The 20,313-nt window shown below is 45.3% G+C and overlaps 1 protein-coding gene across 4 annotated transcripts in view; it reads left to right on the top strand.

Moving 5' to 3' along the window:
• Positions 1 to 20,313, top strand: part of LOC139555148 (potassium voltage-gated channel subfamily KQT member 4-like) — a 145,160-nt gene that overhangs the window by 102,682 nt on the left and 22,165 nt on the right. For 3 of the 4 annotated variants that reach the window (XM_071368698.1, XM_071368697.1, XM_071368695.1), the window contains 8 exons: positions 4,878 to 5,004; positions 7,132 to 7,307; positions 8,565 to 8,690; positions 9,005 to 9,115; positions 9,214 to 9,309; positions 9,625 to 9,713; positions 10,687 to 10,812; positions 19,386 to 19,618. In XM_071368698.1, the coding sequence (XP_071224799.1) occupies positions 4,878 to 5,004; positions 7,132 to 7,307; positions 8,565 to 8,690; positions 9,005 to 9,115; positions 9,214 to 9,309; positions 9,625 to 9,713; positions 10,687 to 10,812; positions 19,386 to 19,618 (1,084 nt within the window). The remainder of the gene's footprint in view (positions 1 to 4,877; positions 5,005 to 7,131; positions 7,308 to 8,564; positions 8,691 to 9,004; positions 9,116 to 9,213; positions 9,310 to 9,624; positions 9,714 to 10,686; positions 10,813 to 19,385; positions 19,619 to 20,313) is intronic. The other variant, XM_071368696.1, reaches the window with a different exon arrangement.

Here is a 20,313-nt window from a genome sequence, read left to right as displayed (position 1 = left end):
TAGATTTTGCCTTTGTTTTGGTTAACTTGTTTATCAATTAGAGTGTGGAGGGTGTAAATGTGGTCAGTTGTACGATAATTTTTTAGAAATCCAATCTGGCTTCTGCTCAGGACGTTGTGTTCGTCAAGGAAATTATTTAGTCTGCTATTTATAATACTGCAGAGAATTTTCCCCAAGTTGCTGTTAACGCATATTCCTCTGTAATTATTTGGGTCAAATTTGTCTCCATTTTTATAGATTGGTGTGATCAGTCCCTGGTTCCAAATATCGGGGAAAATACCTGCAGTGAGGATAATGTTGAAGAGTTTGAGTATAGCCAATTTGAATTTGTGGTCTGTATATTTGATCATTTCATTTAAGATCCCATCAGCACCACAGGCCTTTTTGGGTTGGAGATTGCATATTTTTTCCAATAATTCTTCTTCTGTAATTGGGGTATCCACAGGATTCTGATAATCTTTGACTGCTAATTCAAGGATTTGTAATTTTTCTTGTATATCTTTTTGTTCTGGGCTCTTTGTTATATTGCTGTAGAGGTTTGCAAAGTGATTTCTCCACATATCCCCATTTTGGATAGCCAACTCCTCATGATGAGGTTTGTTTAATTTATTCCAATTCTCCCAGAAGTGGTTTGATTCTATGGATTCCTCAATTCCATCCAGCTGATTTCTAATGTGCTGTTCCTTTTTTGTTCTTAGGGTGCGTTTGTATTGCTTCAGTGTTTCCCCATATTGAAGGCGTATATTTTTGTTGTCTGGTTCTCTGTGTTTTTGATTAGATATATTTCTCAATGACTTTCTTAGATTTTTGCAATCATTATCAAACCATTTTTCATTATCTGTTATTTTTGGTTTGCTCTTATGCTTCTTTAGATTAGCCAAGGAGGCTAATTTGTCAAATATAAAGTTTATGTTCCTAACGGCCAAATTTACACCTTCATTGCTGAAGGAGAATGTTAAGGCTAAAAAGTTGTCCAGGAGAGATTGTATTTTTTGGCTACTAATTGCTTTTTGGTAGATGTCTGTACTGTCTGCACTCCATCTATAGGCTTGTTTAGTACCATGTAGTTTATTGGGCCATGATGCTTCATGGTTGGGTTCTGCTCTTCTCAGATACACTGTGATTTTACTGTGGTCTGAGAGAGGTGTTACTGGGCTGACTGTGAAGGCTCTGAGAGACTCTGTGTTTAGGTCGGTGAGGAAGTAGTCTACAGTGCTGCTGCCAAGGGATGAGCTGTAGGTGTACCTACCAAAAGAGTCTCCTCTCAGCCTGCCATTGACTATGTACAGACCCAGTGTTCGACAGAGCCTCAGGAGCTGTAATCCATTTTTGTTTTTCACTTTGTCATAGTTGTTTCTGTGGGGGTATGTGGGGAGGGAAAGGTTATTGCTTCCTGGTAGGTGTTTATCCCCATGACTGTTAATAGTGTCTTGTTCTTCTGCTATTCTAGCATTCAGGTCTCCACAGACCAGTACGTTGCCTTGGGCCTGAAAGTGACTAATCTCTCCCTCTAGAATGGAGAAGCTCTCTTTGTTGAAGTAGGGTGACTCTGAGGGGGGAATGTATGTGGCACAGAGGAAGACGTTTTTATCTGTCAAGATAGCCTTCTTGTTGATTTTTAACCAGATAAAGAATTCTCCTGTTTTGATCAATTCGATTGAATTAATTAGTTCAGATTTATACCATATTAGCATTCCCCCTGAGTCTCTGCCCTGTTTGATTCCTTTTAATTTAGTGGATGGTATGATTATCTCCCTATAACCTAGTGGACAGCCAGTGGAAACATCACCTCTGCACCATGTTTCCTGTAGTACTACAATATCAACATCATCAATTTCTTTCAGGAAGTCTGGGTTTCTGCTCTTTAGCCCAAAAGCAGAGGACTTCAATCCTTGTATATTCCAACATGCAACGTAAAAAGACTTCATAACTTTTTTTTTTCTCTTTTCCTTACCTTTCAAAATGAGACAAACACTCACAATCCAAGAAGAACCATTAAAATAGGATTTTTCAATTAAAGTAAACTCTTATTTTGCAAATGTGATTTGTTTATCATTTAAGATAGAATTTGTGTCATGCCACTTGGGTGGATGTAGTGTGAGAATGGTGGAGTTCTTGTGCTCATCTTACCATGACCCTCGGCCCATCACATGTGAGCATAGTAGACTCAGCATTTGTTTAATGTCACTCATTTGGTTGGTGGGGGCTGGGCCAGTTGCTCCTCTCACAGCCTGTGCGTAGCTCTGCCTGCTGGGCTGTGGCTCCTCCAGGTGTGGGTCTGCGGTGGGGAGGAGGGGGGTGGTAGGCCTCATCTGGGTGGCTCTGAAGCTGGGCTGGGGTGGTCTGTGCTGCGCTGGCTGTGGTGGGCATTGAGGTTGGTGGTGCTGTGGTCGTGGCTGGGGGGTCCAGGGTGCTGGTCCGGGATGTTGTCTCGGTGATCTCGGCGGGGTGGAGATTGCTCCGCTGTTCCTGGGTGGAGAGGTCGGGCTGCGGTTTAGAGCGACGTCCTTGAGAGTCTTGGCAAGGATGGGGACTGTCTCCCTGTACAGGTGAACATGGTCATAGAGACAGTCCAGATCGAGGGTGGGATGGTGGGCCAGGTGTACATTGGGTCGCAGGGCACAGTCCCGGGAGAGGCTGGCGTTTATTCTTTGGATTGTGGCAGGGTGGAAGTCCCTCCTCTGTAGAAGGGTTGACACTATGATTCTTGAGTTGGGGAAGATTGCGGAGGCCTTCTCAATCACTCCCCGTAGTGAAGTCGCCACCCTCTCCTGCTGAGCACGCAGGTCGTTGCTTCCGGTATGTATGATTATGTGGCTTGGCGACCCGAGATGGTTCTTATCAAGCAGCTCCATGGCACTTTGCGTTGTTGGGCACCACACCTTTCTCGTTTTGTGTCTAGGGAAAAGTTTCTTCTCCTGAACATACTTCCCATTTGAGTCCATTAACAGGACGATGTCAGCCAGTGTTTCTTCTGGACTGGGGGGGGCAGAGGGGGGGCTGGTGGGTGTTGGAGCTGGGGTGTGGCTGGTCTGTGTGGGTGCCACTGTCAGTGGGAGGCTGTTCTGTGGGTTGGGGAGGAGGGGTGCAGCAGCCAGGGCTGGGGAAGTCTGGCTGGTTGAGCTGGGCTCCTCTGCTGTGTGAGGGCAGGTCATAGGGTGGTGATCTATCTGCTCCTGCAGCCTGTCCTCTGCTCTCTTTCTCTCCTGCAGCTCCTCTCTTAGTGCGGTCAGCTCCTTATTGCTGCTCTGCCTGTCTTTTTGGAGCTCTCTCACCTCCTTTGTTAGATCAGCCAGCTCTCTCTTGAGTCCGTCTCTCTCTTGCTGAACCTCTTTCAGCTGTGTTGCAAGGCTGCTGTCCTGCTCTGTCCTCACCTTGGTTAGGAGCTCCTCTAAGGTGTGGTTGTCTGGTTGCTGTTTGCTCACGCTCTCCCTGAGCAGGACCACCTCCCCCTCCAGTTTGGTGAACTCATCCCTCATGGCAGCCATGGTGGTGAGGAGGGCCTGAGCCTGCTCTGCACTGAGGGGGTCGCTCTCCTCCTGGGGCGTGTCCTCCATTATGGTGGGAAGAGAGGTGCTGGATGTGCCTTTTTGGGTGGGGAGGGTAGGGGTGAGGGTGGTGCTGGTGGAGTTTGTCTTGTGGGAGGGCATGTCACTGGTGGTGTCCTTCTCTCTCTCTGCTCTCTCCTTAATGGTCTGAAAGTCTGTTTCAAACAGCCTGATGTTACCTTGCACCATGACAGTCCCAGTCTTGTAGAGGTTGATTGTTATCATGGTGCTGTCAGGGTCGTCTGTCTCTTTGATTTTCAGCTTCCACCCATTACAGATTCCCTCTTTCTTTATGCATGGGTAGTGAGAGCAGACTGCTGAGCGCCATGCATTTGGCTGGCCAGTGAGGAAGATGAGATTACTCACGTCACCGTTTTTGTAGAGGTCTGCAAAAAGGGTTTCTGGCCTCTCCTCTAGTAGTTTCTGTTTGAAAGCTTTCCTCATTGTGTCATTTTTTACATTTTTTGGGTAGAGAATGGATTCTGCGCTGAGGGGGAGTGGGGACATGGTGTCTGTGCGCTCAGCTACTACCGCTACTGCTGCGCTGTTCTGCTGCCCCGTTGCCATGGCAACCGATTTGTTCGTCTGCTGTTCGCGCTACTTTCAAAAAACAGCAAAAATAGTGAAAAATCCTCACACAAAAGACTGAAGATATGTTTACAGTTAGTCCGTGCTCCTTTTTGGTTTTCTCACTCAGTTTAGTCGTTTGATGTAGTTGTATTACCTGCCCTTGCTAGGTTTGTTCTAGCTCGTTTCTTCTGGCTAGCTTGTTAGTCTGCTGGCTGGGTCTTTGTTGTGTAGCTAGCTAGCTAGACTCAATACTTCTTAACTTGAGGCGCAAAGTTACTTTTTTTTCTATTCTGAATGTATAGAGTTGTTGTTCATCACTTCTTGTCTGGAATTCTTCTTCGATTAGAGTGTTTATCTCATTCTAAAAAACAAAAAAATCTAATATATCAGGAGCTCATGTTGAGCATGACTCTCTCTCTCTCTCTCTCTGTCTGTCTCTGATGTTCTCTGTCTGTCTCTGATGTTCTCTCTCTGTCTCCCCCTACAGGAGGCTGTAATAATCATGGTGTTCTCTCTCTGTCTCCCCCTACAGGAGGCTGTAATAATCATGGTGTTCTCTCTCTGTCTCCGCCTACAGGAGGCTGGAATAATCATGGTGTTCTCTCTCTAAGTCTCCCCCTACAGGAGTTTGTAATGATCGTGGTGTTCTCTCTCTGTCTCCCCCTACAGGAGGCTGTAATAATCGTGATGTTCTCTCTCTGTCACCCCCTACAGGAGTTTGTAATGATCGTGGTGTTCTCTCTCTGTCTCCCCCTACAGGAGTTTGTAATGATCGTGGTGTTTGGTCTGGAATACGTTGTGAGGGTTTGGGCGTCCGGCTGCTGCTGTCGTTACAGAGGATGGCAGGGGAGACTACGCTTCGCCAGGAAACCCTTCTGCATCATAGGCAAGACGCTGTGTTTGTGTGTATCTATGTATGCAAGAGTGTGTGTGTCTGTTCACCTACAAGTTAATGTTTTTCAGGTTTTCAGGTTTTTCTTTACCCATGTTCACACTGGGTTGATTGGTTGATTGCATTTATTTGTTGTTAAAAGTAGCAGGCTGCTCCAGCCAGAGACAACATTACAGACATTGTTTCCAGTGAGCAAAAGCTAATGGATAGCCTTACCGAGGCTGAGCGTGTGTACTGAATGTGCACGTGTGTGTACTGAATGTGCACGTGTGTGTACTGAATGTGTATGTGTGTGTACTGAATGTGCACGTGTGTGTACTGAATTTGTATGTGTGTGTACTGAATGTGTATGTGTGTGTACTGAATGTGCACGTGTGTGTACTGAATGTGTATGTGTGTGTACTGAATGTGTATGTGTGTGTACTGAACGTGTATGTGTGTGTACTGAATGTGTATGTGTGTGTACTGAATGTGTATGTGTGTGTACTGAATGTGCACGTGTGTGTGTACTGAATGTGTATGTGTGTGTACTGAATGTGTATGTGTGTGTACTGTATGTGTGTGTACTGAATGTGTATGTGTGTGTACTGAATGTGTATGTGTGTGTACTGAATGTGTATGTGTGTGTACTGAATGTGTATGTGTGTACTGAATGTGTATGTGTGTGTACTGAATGTGTATGTGTGTGTACTGAATGTGTATGTGTGTGTACTGAATGTGTATGTGTGTGTACTGAATGTGTATGTGTGTGTACTGAATGTATATGTGTGTGTACTGAATGTGTATGTGTGTGTACTGAATGTGCACGTGTGTGTACTGAATGTGCACGTGTGTGTACTGAATGTGTATGTGTGTGTACTGAATGTGTATGTGTGTGTACTGAATGTGTATGTGTGTGTACTGAATGTGTACGTGTGTGTACTGAATGTGTATGTGTGTACTGAATGTGTATGTGTGTGTACTGGATGTGTATGTGTGTGTACTGTATGTGTGTGTACTGAATGTGTATGTGTGTGTACTGAATGTGTATGTGTGTGTACTGAATGTGTATGTGTGTACTGAATGTGTATGTGTGTGTACTGAATGTGTATGTGTGTGTACTGAATGTGTATGTGTGTGTACTGAATGTGTATGTGTGTGTGTACTGAATGTGTATGTGTGTGTACTGAATGTGTATGTGTGTGTACTGAATGTGTATGTGTGTGTACTGAATGTGTATGTGTGTGTACTGAATGTGTATGTGTGTGTAGGGAATGTGTATGTGTGTGTACTGAATGTGTATGTGTGTGTACTGAATGTGTATGTGTGTGTACTGAATGTGTATGTGTGTGTACTGAATGTGTATGTGTGTGTACTGTATGTGTGTGTACTGAATGTGTATGTGTGTGTACTGAATGTGTATGTGTGTGTACTGAATGTGTATGTGTGTGTACTGAATGTGTATGTGTGTACTGAATGTGTATGTGTGTGTACTGAATGTGTATGTGTGTGTACTGAATGTGTATGTGTGTGTACTGAATGTGTATGTGTGTTTACTGAATGTGTATGTGTGTGTACTGAATGTGTATGTGTGTGTACTGAATGTGTATGTGTGTGTACTGAATGTGCACGTGTGTGTACTGAATGTGCACGTGTGTGTACTGAATGTGTATGTGTGTGTACTGAATGTGTATGTGTGTGTACTGAATGTGTATGTGTGTGTACTGAATGTGTATGTGTGTGTACTGAATGTGTATGTGTGTGTACTGAATGTGTATGTGTGTGTACTGAATGTGTATGTGTGTGTACTGAATGTGTATGTGTGTGTACTGAATGTGTATGTGTGTGTACTGAATGTGTATGTGTGTGTACTGTATGTGTGTGTACTGAATGTGTATGTGTGTGTACTGAATGTGTATGTGTGTGTACTGAATGTGTATGTGTGTACTGAATGTGTATGTGTGTGTACTGAATGTGTATGTGTGTACATATCCATGCAGTGTAGCTTCAATACCCCCCTATCTTTCTTCTTTCTTTCTCCTCTTCTCTTTCTTCCCCCTCTTCTCTTTCTTCCCCTTCTTCTTTCTTCCCCCTCTTCTCTTTCTTTCCCCTCCTCTCTTTTTCCCCTTCTTCCCTCCATAGACTTCATAGTGTTTGTGGTGTCCTTGGCGGTGATCGCAGCGGGCACCCAGGGGAATGTCTTTGCCACCTCTGCCCTGCGCAGCATGCGGTTCCTCCAGATCCTCCGGATGGTACGCATGGATAGACGAGGAGGCACCTGGAAACTACTGGGCTCTGTGGTCTACGCCCACAGCAAGGTGGACACACACACACACACTCACACACACACACACACACACACACACACACACACACACACACACACACACACACACACACACACACACACACACACACACACACACACACACACGATGGTGATGATGATGATGATGATGATGATGGAAACAACCAGGATTAGTGATATGCAGTCAAAGCTAAATGAGGGTGTGAATAAGAGACTGTACGACCACCAGGAGACACACACACACACACACACACACACACACACACACACACACACACACACACACACACACACACACACACACACACACACACACACACACACACACACACACACACGATGGTGATGATGATGATGATGATGATGATGGAAACAACCAGGATTAGTGATATGCAGTCAAAGCTAAATGAGGGTGTGAATAAGAGACTGTACGACCACCAGGAGACACACACACACACACACACACACACACACACACACACACACACACACACACACACACACACACACACACACACACACACACACACACACACACACACACACACACACACACCTGGTTCAGTTTAGTGGAAAACTGCTGAGCTCAGCAATGGTGTCTCATAGTTAGGGTGACTGACCTCAGAAACCATCTCCCACATGAACTGCTCTAGTTTGTCAATTAGAATGACCACTCTGCAATTTGGCTGTTGCTGTTTCAAACACACGCACGGGTACACAAAAAACGAATACACACACACACACACACACACACACACACACACACACACACACACACACACACACACACACACACACACACACACACACACACACACACACACACACACACACACACACACACACACACACACACACACACACACACACACACACACACACACACACTGTCCAGTCCCTCTTGGGATGTGTCAGCAAGGCAACAGACCTCAACAATACTGAGTTGGCTATGCATAACTAAAACCAACCCAGAGGCCATAAATGAAGATGATGATGGTCCTGCTCTCTAATGTCTAGCATTTATTGATTCATCTTAATTAATGTTAATGATGGTTTTGAAGATAATGATAATGACTAACTTTCTCTCTCTCTCTCTTTCTCTCTCTCTGTATCTCTCTTTCTGTTTCTCTCTCTCTCTGTTTCTCTCTCTCTCTCTCCCTCTCTCTCTCTCCCCCTCTTTCTTTCTCTCTCCCCACTGCTTTCTTTCTCTCTCCCTACCTCTCTCTTTCTCCCCACTCTCTCTCCCCCTTCCCTCTCTGTCTCTCAGGAGCTGATTACAGCGTGGTACATTGGTTTCCTGGTCCTGATCTTTGCCTCCTTCCTGGTCTACCTGGCAGAGAAGGACGTCAACACAGAGTTCAACACCTACGCAGACTCCCTCTGGTGGGGAACGGTCAGTACTGCTTAGACCACACAGACCCATTGACTTGGGTACAAATGTCCCTTTCTACAATTTAACACTCACCAATAAATAACAAGGCATCTCTTTTACCCTGCATTCATTATAAATCAATACCCTGTGTGTGTATGTGTGTATGTCTCTGTGTGTGTGTGTGTGTGTGTCTCTGTGTGTGTGTGTGTGTGTGTGTGTGTGTGTGTGTGTGTGTGTGTGTGTGTGTGTGTGTGTGTGTGTGTGTGTGTGTGTGTGTGTGTGTGTGTGTGTGTGTGTGTGTGTGTGTGTGTGTGTGTGTGTGTTTCTACACCCAGATAACTCTCACCACCATCGGCTATGGTGACAAGACACCCCGCACCTGGTTGGGGAGACTTCTGGCTGCCGGCTTCGCTCTCCTGGGCGTGTCCTTCTTCGCCCTTCCTGCCGTGAGTCCCTCTCATTGGTCCACATCACTGTCAGTTCCCTTTCCGGCCAATCAGGGTTGGTCTCATGCCTCTGGCCCTCCCTTTGACCTCTCTCTCAGGGTATCCTGGGGTCAGGCTTTGCCCTGAAGGTGCAGGAGCAGCACAGACAGAAGCACTTTGAGAAGAGGAGGACTCCTGCTGCCAGCCTTATACAGGTGACCACAGATAGCCTCCAATCAATCTGACAAAGGACAGAATACATGCTAACAACTGAACCCAGCAACAAATTCAGGATGTTTTGCTGTAAAATTTGATTATTTTTATTTTGTGGCTAAATGTGTGTTTGTGTGTGTGTGTGTGTGTGTGTGTGTGTGTGTGTGCCTGTGTGTGTGCCTGTGTGTGTGCCTGTGTGTGTGCGTGTGTGTGTGTGCGTGTGTGTGTGCGTGTGTGTGTGCGCGCGCGCTCGTGTGTGTGTGTGCGTGCGTGCGTGCGCGCGTGCGTGTGTGTGTGTGTGTGTGTGTGTGTTCCAGGCTGCGTGGCGTCTGTACTCTACTGATGCTCAGCACTCCTACCTGACAGCCACATGGTACTTCTATGACAGCATGCTTCCATCCTTCCGGTAGGTACTCCTCTCCTCTCCAACAATGCTGCTGTTATGTGTTGCTACTGATCAACCCATGGATTTAACCATCCCCACTGTACGCATTTGTCTATCTATGGTGTCATGAAATGAAAAGGATGAAATGTTTGTTCAGGTAGATGTGACTTGGAATAGCGAGCGTACCTTTCCTAAAAGAATGTGGGTTTCAACGCCAACTGACACGGCTAACCGGTTGAACATTGAGAGCATTGTAGGGAGATTATGAGAGGCTGTACAGATGAATTATAGGAACTAGGAGAAAAACACATTTAACCTATACATAGATATGGTAGACATGAAACATGCACATGCACACCACAGGAGGTTGGTGGCGCCTTAATTGGGGAGGACGGGCTCGTGGTAATGGCTGGAGCGGAATAGGTGGAATGGTACCAAATACATCAAACATATGGGTTGATGCCATTCCATTTAGTCTGTACCAGCCATTGTTATGAGCCGTCTTCCCCTCAGCAGCCTCCACTGATGCACACATGCACAAAGATGAGCACTACCCCAGCTATTCAGCTGGTTCTACCAGTAGTGGCATGGACATTCTATCCTCCTGATCTAAAATGGTGGGCTGCATTTGCATACATTTTTGTAAGTTACTACACGTTTCTCCAAGCCTCCAAAATGTGAATACCACCGTTGTTTGTTTCTTAAGATTATGTTCTCCTATTTTAAGTATTTACATATTAATTTCACAAATTTTGTTTGGTTAAAAAGAGGGGCTTTCATGACTTGTGTCTTTCTTGCTTCTTATCTCTGTGTCCAGTAACAAGCAAAAGTGTGTTGGTGGCGCATTCGTATTTCTGACTTCATTTTGATGAATTACATAGGAAGTGATCCCCCTCTCTTTAATGTTTTGACTCTTAATTTGACCCTTTTTATGAGTTGTTGTTTTGTCCTTTCTTTCTTTCATTTGTTTTCTTATTTGGGCACGTGGGGTCAGAGAACTGACGCTACTGTTCAGTCACCTTCAGCGACGGCGTAGCGCCAAGAAGGTCCTTCACAACTCCCACCACACCCTGCTGTCTGGGCTACGGCCCTACAGCTCCCCCTACCTGTCAGGGGACAGGTACGCACCACGCAACACACACACACACACACACACACACAGATACATCAACACACTGATACATGACACACCAATATATAGATACACCCCATACACACACAAACAAACCGTCACCTTCAGTCACAGTCACACACAATTGAACAACATTGTGATATTCTGTTCAGTACATTGTGGTATTCTGTTCAGTACATTGTGATATTCTGTTCAGTACATTGTGGTATTCTGTTCAGTACATTGTGGTATTCTGTTCAGTACATTAGGCCCTGTTCTTTTGATCATCATTTGTGTCATTAATCCTCTGATAAATAATCCACTGGATAAAATGACTGTGGTTCACCAGACGATACCGCAGGTTTTTACTCCTTATAGCATCAAACTGGTTTATGCTATAAGGAGCATGCTGGCTGTTCTCTGGTCTGTGGTTCCTGTGTGGATGTGCTGTTGTGTATCTAACCACCTGTCACCGATCTCAGACCTGTTTGTAATTAACAGCACCGCCTGCTCTTCCTCCCTGCCTCTCATTGTCTTTCCTCATCTGATTCATCCTCATGTCAACTCCATCACCCTCATCCATTCATCCTCTCTCTCTTCCATCATCCCTCTCTCTTCCATGCCATCCCTCCATCAACCCTGTTCTCAGGAAGGCAGAAGTCCCTTGCAGGTTTGTTCTTGTCTTCTGAATGTGTGTGTCTCTGCATTCTCTCTGACACATCGAGCTAGGAAGTGGTGCCGTGATCGTACAGGCAATGTTCCAACATGCTAGGAAGTGGTGCCGTGATCGTACAGGCAATGTTCCAACATGCTAGGAAGTGGTGCTGTGATCGTACAGGCATGGTTCCAACATGCTAGGAAGTGGTGCTGTGATCGTACAGGCAATGTTCCAACATGCTAGGAAGTGGTGCTGTGATCGTACAGGCAATGTTCCAACATGCTAGGAAGTGGTGCTGTGATCGTACAGGCAATGTTCCAACATGCTAGGAAGTGGTGCTGTGATCGTACAGGCAATGTTCCAACATGCTAGGAAGTGGTGCTGTGATCGTACAGGCAATGTTCCAACATGCTAGGAAGTGGTGCTGTGATCGTACAGGCAATGTTCCAACATGCTAGGAAGTGGTGCTGTGATTGTACAGGCATGGTTCCAACATGCTAGGAAGTGGTGCTGTGATCGTACAGGCAATGTTCCAACATGCTAGGAAGTGGTGCTGTGATCGTACAGGCAATGTTCCAACATGCTAGGAAGTGGTGCTGTGATCGTACAGGCATGGTTCCAACATGCTAGGAAGTGGTGCTGTGATCGTACAGGCATGGTTCCAACATGGCAGTAGAAAAACAGTACAGCACAACCCAGCATGACGGATACATACAATAACATGCCTTTTAATACATACAATAACATGCCTGTTAATACATACAATAACATGCCTGTTAATACAATAACATGCCTGTTAATACATACAATAACATGCCTGTTAATACATACAATAACATGCCATGTTTTCCAAGGTACAGTGGGGAGAACAAGTATTTGATACACTGCCGATTTTGCAGGTTTTCCTACTTACAAAGCATGTAGAGGTCTGTAATTTTTATCATAGGTACACTTCAACTGTGAGAGACGGAATCTAAAACAAAAATCCAGAAAATCACATTGTATGATTTTTAAATAATTAATTTGCATTTTATTGCATGACATAAGTATTTGATCACCTACCAACCAGTAAGAATTCCGGCTCTCACAGACCTGTTAGTTTTTCTTTAAGAAGCCCTCCTGTTCTCCACTCATTACCTGTATTAACTGCACCTGTTTGAACTCGTTACCTGTATAAAAGACACCTGTCCACACACTCAATCAAACAGATTCTAACCTCTCCACAATGACCAAGACCAGAGAGCTGTGTAAGGACATCAGGGATAAAATTGTAGACCTGCACAAGGCTGGGATGGGCTACAGGACAATAGGCAAGCAGCTTGGTGAGAAGGAAACAACTGTTGGCGCAATTATTAGAAAATGGAAGAAGTTCAAGATGACGGTCAATCACCCTCGGTCTGGGGCTCCATGCAAGATTTCACCTCGTGGGGCATCAATGATCATGAGGAAGGTGAGGGATCAGCCCTAGACTACACGGCAGGACCTGGTCAATGACATGAAGAGAGCTGGGACCACAGTCTCAAAGAAAACCATTAGTAACACACTACGCCGTCATGGATTAAAATCCTGCAGCGCACGCAAGGTCCCCCTGCTTAAGCCAGTGCATGTCCAGGCCTGTCTGAAGTTTGCCAATGACCATCTGGATGATCCAGAGGAGGAATGGGAGAAGGTCATGTGGTCTGATGAGACAAAAATAGAGCTTTTTTGGTCTAACTCCACTCGCCGTGTTTGGAGGAAGAAGAAGTATGAGTACAACCCCAAGAACACCATCCCAACCGTGAAGCATGGAGGTGGAAACATCATTCTTTGGGGATGCTTTTCTGCAAAGGGGACAGGACGACTGCACCGTATTGAGGGGAGGATGGATGGGGCCATGTATCGCGAGATCTTGGCCAACAACCTCCTTCCCTCAGTAAGAGCATTGAAGATGGGTCGTGGCTGGGTCTTCCAGCATGACAACGACACGAAGCACACAGCCATGGCAACTAAGGAGTGGCTCCGTAAGAAGCATCTCAAGGTCCTGGAGTGGCCTAGCCAGTCTCCAGACCTGAACCCAATAGAAAATCTTTGGAGGGAGCTGAAAGTCCGTATTGCCCAGCGACAGCCCCGAAACCTGAAGGATCTGGAGAAGATCTGTAGGGAGGAGTGGGCCAAAATCCCTGCTGCAGTGTGTGCAAACCTAGTCAAGAACTACAGGAAACGTATGATCTCTGTAATTGCAAACAAAGGTTTCTGTACCAAATATTAAGTTCTGCTTTTCTGATGTATCAAATACTTATGTCATGCAATAAAATGCAAATTAATTACTTAAAAATCATACAATGTGATTTTCTGGATTTTTGTTTTAGATTCCGTCTCTCATAGTTGAAGTGTACTTATGATAAAAATTACAGACCTCTACATGCTTTGTAAGTAGGAAAACCTGCAAAATCGGCAGTGTATCAAATACTTGTTCTCCCCACTGTATATGTTTGGTCTTGTAGCCCCTCAATATGAACCGGTAATATTTTTTCATACTGTAGATTAAATAGTACTGCATGTACATAAATACATTAATAACACACATTGATGGCAGTGTGCCTTTCAAGTCAAGAAGACAATGGATAGGTGTGGAGCTAATTACTTATACATTCTGGAAAGGCGGCTGCAGTCTAATCATGGACATACTGAAGTGAACTGCTTCCTATGCATGCACTCTGGCTGCCTACACTACATCCCCAACTCAACACACTCCGTTCACAGATCCCTACTCCTTACCTCGCTCCTCAATGGGGTGCTTCTCAATAAATTGATATGGCTTGCTTTCTTTGCCTCCTTTCCTTCATCTAGTCTGGTCTGAAAACAAAGGAAGTGTAGGGGAAAGCAATATGTTGGGGGCCAATAGGGACACATGCTTTCACTTGGCAATCCTTCAGCGTGAAAGGAGACTAGGAAAGGAAGCCATTTTAGACTGATGAGAGGCAGTACTGGTCTTCCACTCCACTTCACCCTGTCCTTTACTTTTCTTCTCCTCCCATCTTCACCTTTATAATCTCACTACCTCCGTACACATCTCCTCCTCCTCTTCCTCACCTCTTCTCCTCTCCTCCACTTCTCTCCTCCTCTTCATTCTCACCACCTCTCATCCTCTTCCTCTCCTCTTCTCTTTTTCCTCCTCTTCCTCACTTCCGCTTCTCTCCTCCTCTCTCCTCCTCATCACCACCACCTCTCATCCCCTTCCTTTCCTCCTCTTCCTCACCTCCTCCCCTCCTCTCCTCTCCTCCTCATCCTCACCACCTCTCCTCCTCTTCCTCTCCTTTTCTCCTCTTCCTCTCCTCCTCTCTCCTCTCCTCCTCTTCCTCACCTCTCCTCCTCACCTCCTTTCCTCCTCTTCCTCACTTCCTCTCTTCCTCTCCTCTTTTCCTCTCCTCCTCTCTCCTCTCCTCCACTTCCTCACCTCTCCTCTTCCTCACCTCCTTTTCTTCTCTTCCTCTCCTTCTCTTCTCTTCTTCTCCTCTGCACCCCTCACCCGCTCTTCCTCTCTTCCTCTTCTCCTCCTCTTCCTCACCCGCCCTTCCTCTCCTCTTCTTCTCCTCTGCACCGCTCACCCGGCCTCTCCTCTCTCTTCCTCTTCTCCTACCCTCCTCTTCCTCACCCTATCTCCCTCTGCCTTGTGTATCTCCTCAGTCAGCTCGTTTCTAAAAAGCGGAGTCTCTTCCGGATTCACACTGGCCGCAAACAGCAGAGGTATCCACGGTGACAAGCCTGTGCACGGGGCACGTCAGCACCCCCCCACCCCCCCATCACCCTTTCTCACTCTGCCTGAGGGTCCCAAAGCCTTCTGGCCCAGTGCAGTGTGTGTGTCTCTGTAAATGTTCTACTTTTGAGTAAGAAGTTGGTTTTAGCCTCTTCATTGAGCAGAGTGGGAAGACACTTGTCATTACCGATGGTACTCAGGCTAGAAATGGCTGACATTTGGTATATTTGACATGAAATCAATTCAAATCAAAATGTATTTGTCACATGTGCCAAATACAAGTGTAGACCTTACCATGGAATGCTTACTTACAAGCCCTTAACCAACAGTGCAGTTCAAGAAGTTAAGAAAATATTTACCAATTAAACTAAAGTAAAAATAATAAAAAGTAACACAATAACATAACAATAAGGAAGCTATGTACAGGGGGTACCGGTACTGAGTCAGTGTGCGGGGGTACAGGTTAGTTGAGGTCATTTGTACATGTAGGTGACTATGCATAGATAATAAACAGCGAGTAGCAGCAGTGTACAAAACAAATGGAGAGGGGGGGGCATTTAATTAATTGTTCAGCAGTCTTATGACTTGGGGGTAGAAGCTGTTAAGGAGCCTTTTGGTCCTAGACTTGGCGCCCCAGTACCGTTTGCTGTGCGGTAGCAGAGAAACAGTCCATGACTTGGGTGCTTTCCTCTGACACCGCCTATTATATAGGCCCTGGATTGCAGGAAGCTTGGCCCCAGTGATGTACTGGGCGGTACGCACTACCCTCTGTAGTGCCTTACGGTCAGAAGCCGAGCAGTTGCCATACCAGGCGGTGATGCAACCAGTCAGGATGCTTTTGATGGTGCAGCTGTAGAACGTTTTGAGGATCTGGGGACCCATGCCAAATCTTTTCAGTCTCCTGAGGGGGAAAAGGTTTTGTCGTGCCCTCTTCACAACTGTCTTGGTGCGTTTGGACCATGATAGGTCGTTGTTGATGTGGACACCAAGGAACTTGAAACTCTCGACCCGCTGCACTGATGTTACTGGGGGCGTGTTCGGCTCGCCTTTTCCTGTAGTCCACGATCAGCTCCTTTGTCTTGCTCACATTGAGGGAGAGGTTGTTGTCCTGGCACCACACTGCCAGTTCTCTGACCTCCTCCCTATAGGCTGTCCCATTGTTGTCGGTGATCAGGCCTAAAAGGCATTTAGCTCGTCTGGTAGGCTCGCCTCACTGGGTAGCTCGCGTCTAGGTTTCCCTTTGTAGTCCTTAATAGTTTATTTAAGCCCTGCCACATCCGACGAGCATCAGAGCCGGTGTAGAGGATTCAATCTTAATCCTGCATTGACGCTTTGGTTGTTTGATGGTTCGTCTGAGGGCATAGCAGGATTTCTTATAGGTTTCCAGATTAGTGTCCTGCTCCTTGAAAGCGGCAGCTCTAGCCTTTAGCTCAATGCGGATGTTGCCTGTAATCCATGGCTTCTGGTTGGAATATGTATGTACGGTCACTGTGTGAACGACGTCGTCGATGCACTTGTTGATGAAGCTGATGACTGAGGTGGTATACTCCTCAATGCCATTGGATGAATCCCAAAACATATTCCAGTCTGTGCTGTTTTGCTAAAACAGTCCTGTAGCGTTGCATCCGCATCATCGGACCACTTCCGTATTGAGCTAGTCACTGGTACTTCCTGCTTTAGTTTTTGCTTGTAAGCATGAGCAATCAGCAATCAGGAGGATAGAATTATGGTCAGATTTGCCAAATGGAGGGCAGGGGAGAGCTTTGTATTCATCTCTGTGTGTGGAGTAAAGGTGGTCTGGAGTTGTTTGTCTTCTGGTTGCACATGTGACATGCTGGTAAAAATGTGGCAAAACTGATTGAAGTTTGCCTGCATTAAAGTTCCCGCTTCTGGGTGAGCATTTTCTTGTTTGCTTATGGCCTTATAGAGTTGGTTGAGTGTGGTCGGCTACAAATAGTATAGATGAGAACTCTCTTGGTAGATAGTGTGGTCTACAGCTTATCATACGGTACTCTACCTCAGGCGAGCAATACCTTGAGACTTCTTTAATATTAGACATTGCGCACCGGCTGTTATTGACAAAGAGACACACACCCCTCGTCTTACCAGACGTAGCTTCTCTGTTCTGCCGGTGCATAAAAAATTCCTCCAGCTCTATATTATCCATGTTGTTGTTTAGCCATGACTCGGTGAATCACAAGATATTACAATTCTTAATGTCCCGTTGGATAATTGTAATCGTAGGTCATACATTTTATTTTCCAATGATTGCATGGTAGCAAGTAGAACTGAAGGCAGTGGGAGTTTACTCGCTCGGATTCTCAAAAGTTAGCCCGAACTGCGTCCTCTTTTCTATACGCAAATTACGGGGATCTGGGCCTGTTCCCGGGACAGCAGTATATCCTTCTTGTCGGACTCGTTAAAGGAGAAAGATTCTTCCAGTTAGTGGTGAGTAATCCCAGCTCTGATGTCCAGAAGTTATTTTTGGTCATAAGAGACGATAGCAGCAACATTATGTACAAAATAAGTTAAAAAATAAGTTACAAACAACGCAAAAAATTTACAAAATAGCACAATTGGTTACGGGAATGTAAAACGTCAGCCATCATCTTCGGCACCATCTTGTCCAACTGATATTCACATTTTCTAGTTGATCTTTGAGAATGGTAAACATACACTGCTCTGGCGTAGAACTCTTTGACTGAGCTTTTACTGTGTGAGAGAATGATGGGGTGTTCTGTTCAGAGAATAACTCTGTTAACTATTACCAGTTGTCTTGCCTGGTTTTACATTGTTTTTGGTGAACTGGGGGACACATTAAACCATGCGTTGTTTATTGGAGAACAAAGGAATTCTTAGGAATGTTTCATGGTTCATGTGGATCTAATGTCAGCATTGGCCTTCTCTCATAGTTACAGATTTGACAGACTTTTTAAAATAATATATTTGATATTTTGGACAGAAGGTTGTTCCAAAGATCAAAAGTTATGCATGCTGTTCTCTTAATACAGTTGCATGACCATTAATTGTTAAGTGCACATTTTTCATGCATGCTTTCTTTGATCAATCCTGCTCTGTAGTGATTTCTGGAGAGAGGATTCAAATGGTCATGCATGCAATGTAATCACATGCGTGTTGTACTTTTGCAAATCTTATCCACTTAACCCATACAAAAACATTTCTCTCCCCTAATAGAGTTTTCCCTTTCGTCTGCTAAAATGTTTCTCTTATACTTGCTCAGTATACCGTGCATGTCTTTGAAGGATTCAGCTGTATTCAGCCTCACTTATTTACTTTCCCCCCCAAAGGTCTAACAGTAATTCAACATCTTACTCTGTCCACCCTCCCCTTCTAAGTCAACCTGAGCATTTTAGCTCCAACATATGAAATGCTATTTCCCCTAATGCTCTTTCAGCTATTTAAATATTAACTTAAATGGCAGGCCAGCGCACAAACAAGGAGTATCTCGGCGTAAACTACAGGCGTAAACTACAGGCGTAAACAACAACATGTTTCTAATCGTTCGCTGATGTGTGATATTGGAAATACTTTGTGACTTTAACATGTTAACATGACACAGAGGAGTTATTGTGTTGCCCCCCACCCACTGATAGTCAGCCAGGCAGCCAGCCAGGCAGCCAGCCAGTCAGCCAACCATTCAGTAAGTCAGTCAGTCAGCCAGTTAGCCAACCATTTAGTAAGCCAGTCAGTCAGCCAGCCAGTCAGTCAACCAGTCAGTAAGTAAGTAATTCTGTCAGTCAGTCAGTCAACCAGTCAGTCAGTCAATCAGTCAGTCAGTAAATCAGTCAGTCAGTCAGTCAGTCAGTCAGTCTGTCTCTCCATCACGTCTGTAATTTCCCAGTCTGAATATCTGTCTCTGTTGTTCTCTGTCTGCTTTGTTGGTCACTGACTCAGCTCGGTGTGACTGTTTAATGTGTAATGGTAATCAGTAGCTCCACTGTCTAGTGTACTGCTGTCTGTACCTGCTAGCTAACATAGTCTAGCTACCTGGGACTGCTCCTCTGCTGATTGGCTAAACTCAGGGTCTAAAACACTGGACACTATGGACCTACAGTCATGAGGAAAATCACACAATAGAACTCTAAGGATGTCCTAAGTGGCAGATAATAGTGGTAGTTAATTCAATAAACATGTGGACACAGGTTAATTGTTCCTTCATTGTTCCAGCAGCAGCAAAATAGGTTTTCGAGACCGGATGCGGATGAACAACTCTCGTTCGTCCCAGGCAATCCGGAGCAAGGCGTCCCCACTGCCTCCCAGGACGAGTTTCCGCCAGTCGCCCAGCACGGAGAATGTCCCAGAAGCCACCAGTCCCGGGAAGGTGCAGAAGAGCTGGAGCTTCAACGACCGCACGCGGTTCCGCACCTCCCTACGACTCAAACCCAGACCTCCTGCAGACGGTGGGAATGAGGACTTAACTCCCTCTCACCTGCATGCATATATACAGTACATACACCTACAGTGGGGTCTGAAGTGATTCACACCCCCTTGATAAAGATGAGCAAAAATGACTATACCATTTTTTCTGACAACTACTATTGCTCAGAGAAAGAGATTTTGTTTATCAAGCAATACTTTTTTTCTCTCAGAAAGGTAAGGGTCAAAATTGACACACCTGTTTTCAAAATGTTGATTTTTATGTCCAATTAACCAGTTCTCTGTGGATTTTGATATGTGCTTGGGGTTAGTGTCTTGCTGGAAGATCCACTTGCACAACCACTGGTGTGCATGGCCTAAGAGCTCTGTTTTCATGTCATCCAACAAATGTAAACGTCTGGAGTTTGATAAATGACATTGGCACTTGGATTGGAACCGGTGCTTTGGTCAGATGACATGAAAATAGAGCTCTTTGGCGACGCATACCAGTGGTGGGTTTGACATCGAAATGAGAATGCATGAGCAGAAAAGAACTTCATATCTACTGTAAAATATGGTGGTGGATCTTTGATGTTATGGGGCTATTTTGATTCCACTGGTCCTGGGGCCCTTGTTATTAAGGTCAACGGCATCATTAACTTTCCCCAGTACCTGGATATTTTAGCCAACAACCTGGTTGCCTTTGCCAGGAGGCTGAAACTTGGCCGCAAGTGAATCT

Source organism: Salvelinus alpinus, chromosome 26 (genome assembly GCF_045679555.1).
Source record: "Salvelinus alpinus chromosome 26, SLU_Salpinus.1, whole genome shotgun sequence".
Lineage (NCBI taxonomy): Eukaryota > Metazoa > Chordata > Actinopteri > Salmoniformes > Salmonidae > Salvelinus > Salvelinus alpinus.
The sequence above is the reverse complement of the archived record's forward strand: the minus strand, read 5'-3'. Positions and strand labels throughout refer to the sequence as shown.